At 31.0% G+C, this 3,470-nt stretch overlaps 1 protein-coding gene across 1 annotated transcript; it reads left to right on the top strand.

Annotated features, from left to right (window-relative positions):
* Positions 1-601: 601 nt before the first annotated feature.
* LOC111377501 lies at positions 602-1,060 on the top strand. Its single transcript, XM_023000612.1, has one exon. The coding sequence runs from the start codon at positions 602-604 to the stop codon at positions 1,058-1,060; it is 459 nt and encodes a 152-aa protein (XP_022856380.1).
* Positions 1,061-3,470: the final 2,410 nt, after the last annotated feature.

Consider the following 3,470-nt stretch of genomic DNA (forward strand, 5'->3'; position numbering starts at 1 on the left):
TGAATCTAGGGAAGCTCAAAAGTTTTAGTGAAACTTAATGTCTCTAAAAACTAAGTTCACGTACATAGCAAATGAAAAGGTTTAGTCTTTACCTATAAAAATTAGATGTTTGGAAGACATATTCCAAGCACATACAATATTTTGTTTCCCCTCCAATGTCTTCTCATCATTTGAAAGGAGTAAAAAAATCAATTTTAACCGATAAAATGAGGAGTGCAATATGTGAGCATAAGAAAGAGAATCCAACTATTAGCCAAAAAGATATGCAAGCATGGATGCAAAAAAAAGTTTGATTTGACTATTAGTCAATCAACAATATCGAACACTCTCAAAAGGGCAGAGAATGAATGGCAGGAAAGTTCTCTTAATAGTAGACAATTGCCCAACTCATCCAAGGGTAGTTGAAGGCTTGAGAAATATAGAGTTATTTTTCTTACCTCCTAACACAACGTCTAAGATTCAACCATGTGATGCTGGGATTATTCCAGCATTCAAAGCTCATTATCGTCATCATTTTTATTCTAACATCTTACAAGGCCTTGAGGTTGAAGCACCAAATCCTGAAAAAATTAATATTTTGAATACTATTAATTTTGCTAACATGGCTTGGAATTTTAATGTGAAGACAACAACAATTGCAAATTGTTTTCGGCATTGCAAGATTCGGTCAGAAAAAAACAATGTTCCCGAACCAGAAGTTGGTGAATTAGATGAAGGTATTCAAGGATTAAATGATGTCATCTCTAATTTACACTATAGAAATGTGATGGATGTTGAACATCTTTTGAACTATCCTAGCGAGAATGATGCAGTTATGGAATCACCTACAGACGAAGAGATTATTCGATCGGTAATGAACAATAATGATGATGAGAATGATCCTGAACCAGATGATAGTAGCGTTGTCCCAATAGTCACCTTAAGCAACTACTTGCTACAATACGAGCAAAATATTTCGGAAGTTGTGTATGCTCTACAAAAAGTTAAGGATGTAGTTCATTTTGGTTTAGGTGTGAAGAAAAAACAATCAACTATAGATGCATATTTTCAAAAGGAATGATTATTGTACGAGTATTATTGATTGATTAAAAGATTTTGGTCTATATATATATATTTTTTTTTTTTTTTCAATGAAATCCAGTAATTATTACTTTATATTTTTATTGGGCCCTTAAAAATTCAATTTTTTTATTTACTTAATGCATTTAGTGAGGTTATTACTTTAGTCCATTGGCCCAAATCAGGATCGAAAGAAATTATTATATAATCGAGGTTATTATTTTATCGAACATTATTTTATCGAGGTTTAATTGTACCTTGTTTTTAATCTTTCATGCACGTGACCACCTTTTCCATGAAAATGAGGAAAACCAATTCCCTTGGGTGAGCTGGGAATTGGTTTTCTTGGCTGCTGGCTTTTTTTTTTTTCTTTTTTTTTTGTGACGATAGTAACAAATTCCAAGAATTATTGTAAAAAAGTATTTCCTTTTAATTGACAATTTTCATGTAAAATAAAATCAAACGAACATAAAAAAAACTTTAATTTAAACATTTTCCACGTAGAAATTTATACCAATCAAATACAATAATTTACAATTCTCAGGAAAATAATTTCTCATCAATTCAATTCTCTGGAATTCGTTTTCTTTCCACCCAAATTCCACCTTTGCAATCAAATGGACCCTAAATTTTCCTTGGAACGGTTTGGTAAAATCCATGATTTTGTGGAAATTAATCATTATACTTTGATCTTTTAAATTAAGTCATTATGGAAATTAAAAAAAGGATTTTTTGGTGAATTCTTATGGTAGATTATAGATCCTAATTATTATTATTATTTTTTTTTTATTTTTTTTATTTTTTTTTGGTATTGATAGGTGAGGACATGAAATAAAATACATCATTCATGTCAATCTAGTGGCCTTCAATAGGGAGAAGTTCATGGAATTTTTTAAATAGGGAGAAGTTCATGGAATTTTTTCATTTAATAGAGATCGTATGCTTTGTGCTCATTAATAACTACAGAAGCTCTTCCAAATCTTTTTCCACTTTTCCTTTTGGTCTGATTTTCCTCGCCCAATGCTAGTTCCCCCGTCTCTAGTATCATCACCGCCCTGTCCCCGTTTGGGCTCCTGTCCTTTGCCCACTTAATCTCCTTTGTGTCAGCGGCGTGACGATGGTTGTGGTGGTGGGAGAAAAAAGGAGGAAGATGAAGTGATTTATTTTTTATTTTTTAATTATTTATTTGGGATTTATTTGTACTTTGTTTGAAAATTTTGTGACTGTGGTTACAATCAATTCTTTTATTTTTATATATTTTTTATATTTAAATAAAATAATATAATCGTCATTTCATAGCTTTTTATTGAAAAAATAAATGGCAATGATTGTTCCTTGCTAAAGATTTCAAATAGAGACCTTTTGTGCTAATTTCAATAGGTTTTGCACAACATGTCTAATAGATATGGGGGTTTTATGCCAATCGACCTTTTTAGAACACAAAACTTAACATATTGAAGACAAGAAGTACAAAAAATATATAACAATTTTTATAAAAAATAAATTCTCAAATTTCAGTGGTAGTATAAGGCTCTTTGGCCCCCACCTCCCTACGCCGCCACCCAGTATATCAAAAAGGCTTGGAGATCATACAAAAAATACTGGAAAGTAAAAGGTTGATATATCATAATTAATGGCCATTTTCTTTATTTCCAATTAGGGACACACATTCAAATATGTAAACTTCAATAACTAATTCTATAATGAATTCAAATATTAATTTGACCAAAATTTTTAGGTTATTATTTTTTTTGTATTATCTAACGCGTAGTTACATTTACTTATATTATTATGCTGACAATTGTATTCATAATGTCGGGAATCTTCCTAAAAATAATTAAAAGATCTAGGATAGGTGATTAACTTCCTGAAGAGAGCAATGTGCATGATGATGTGAGTAGGAATGCATTTCTATATGTCGAGGATCTTCCTAAAAACGATTCAAAGATCTAGGATAGGTGACTAACTTCCTGAAGAGAGCAATGTGCATGATGATGTGAGTAGGAATGCATTTCTATGGATCGCTCGCCGAGTTTGATAGGTGGTGGTGTCACTGATGAAAGATAAAATCAAGTACAACTTGTTTATGCAGATATTCAATCTTTAGTTGTCCTTTAATCTAGTTCCCAACTGAAGGCCTTGTTTGAGCCCCATTCTTTTCATATAAATGAATTTTTGAATAATGTATTGAGGAGAAATGTGTGGTTAAGAAATAAGGAAAAATTTTGAATTTGTGTATAATAGTATTTTATTGAAAATTGTGTGATTGAAATGATGTCAAAACAATTTTATTTATTTATTATTATTATTTTTTTTTGGTCGAACAATGGACTCAAACAGAATGGCGCAGATTTGACTTCAAACGCTTTGCTTGTAACCTTGTATTACAACTTGTTTATGCTTAAATCTGA

This window comes from Olea europaea, unplaced genomic scaffold (assembly GCF_002742605.1).
Source record: "Olea europaea var. sylvestris unplaced genomic scaffold, O_europaea_v1 scaffold1662, whole genome shotgun sequence".
Taxonomy (NCBI): Eukaryota; Viridiplantae; Streptophyta; class Magnoliopsida; order Lamiales; family Oleaceae; genus Olea; species Olea europaea.

Coding starts and splice junctions, on each gene's coding strand:
- LOC111377501 (XM_023000612.1), top strand. CDS start 602: ATGGCTTGGAATTTTAATGTGAAGACAACAACAATTGCAAATTGTTTT.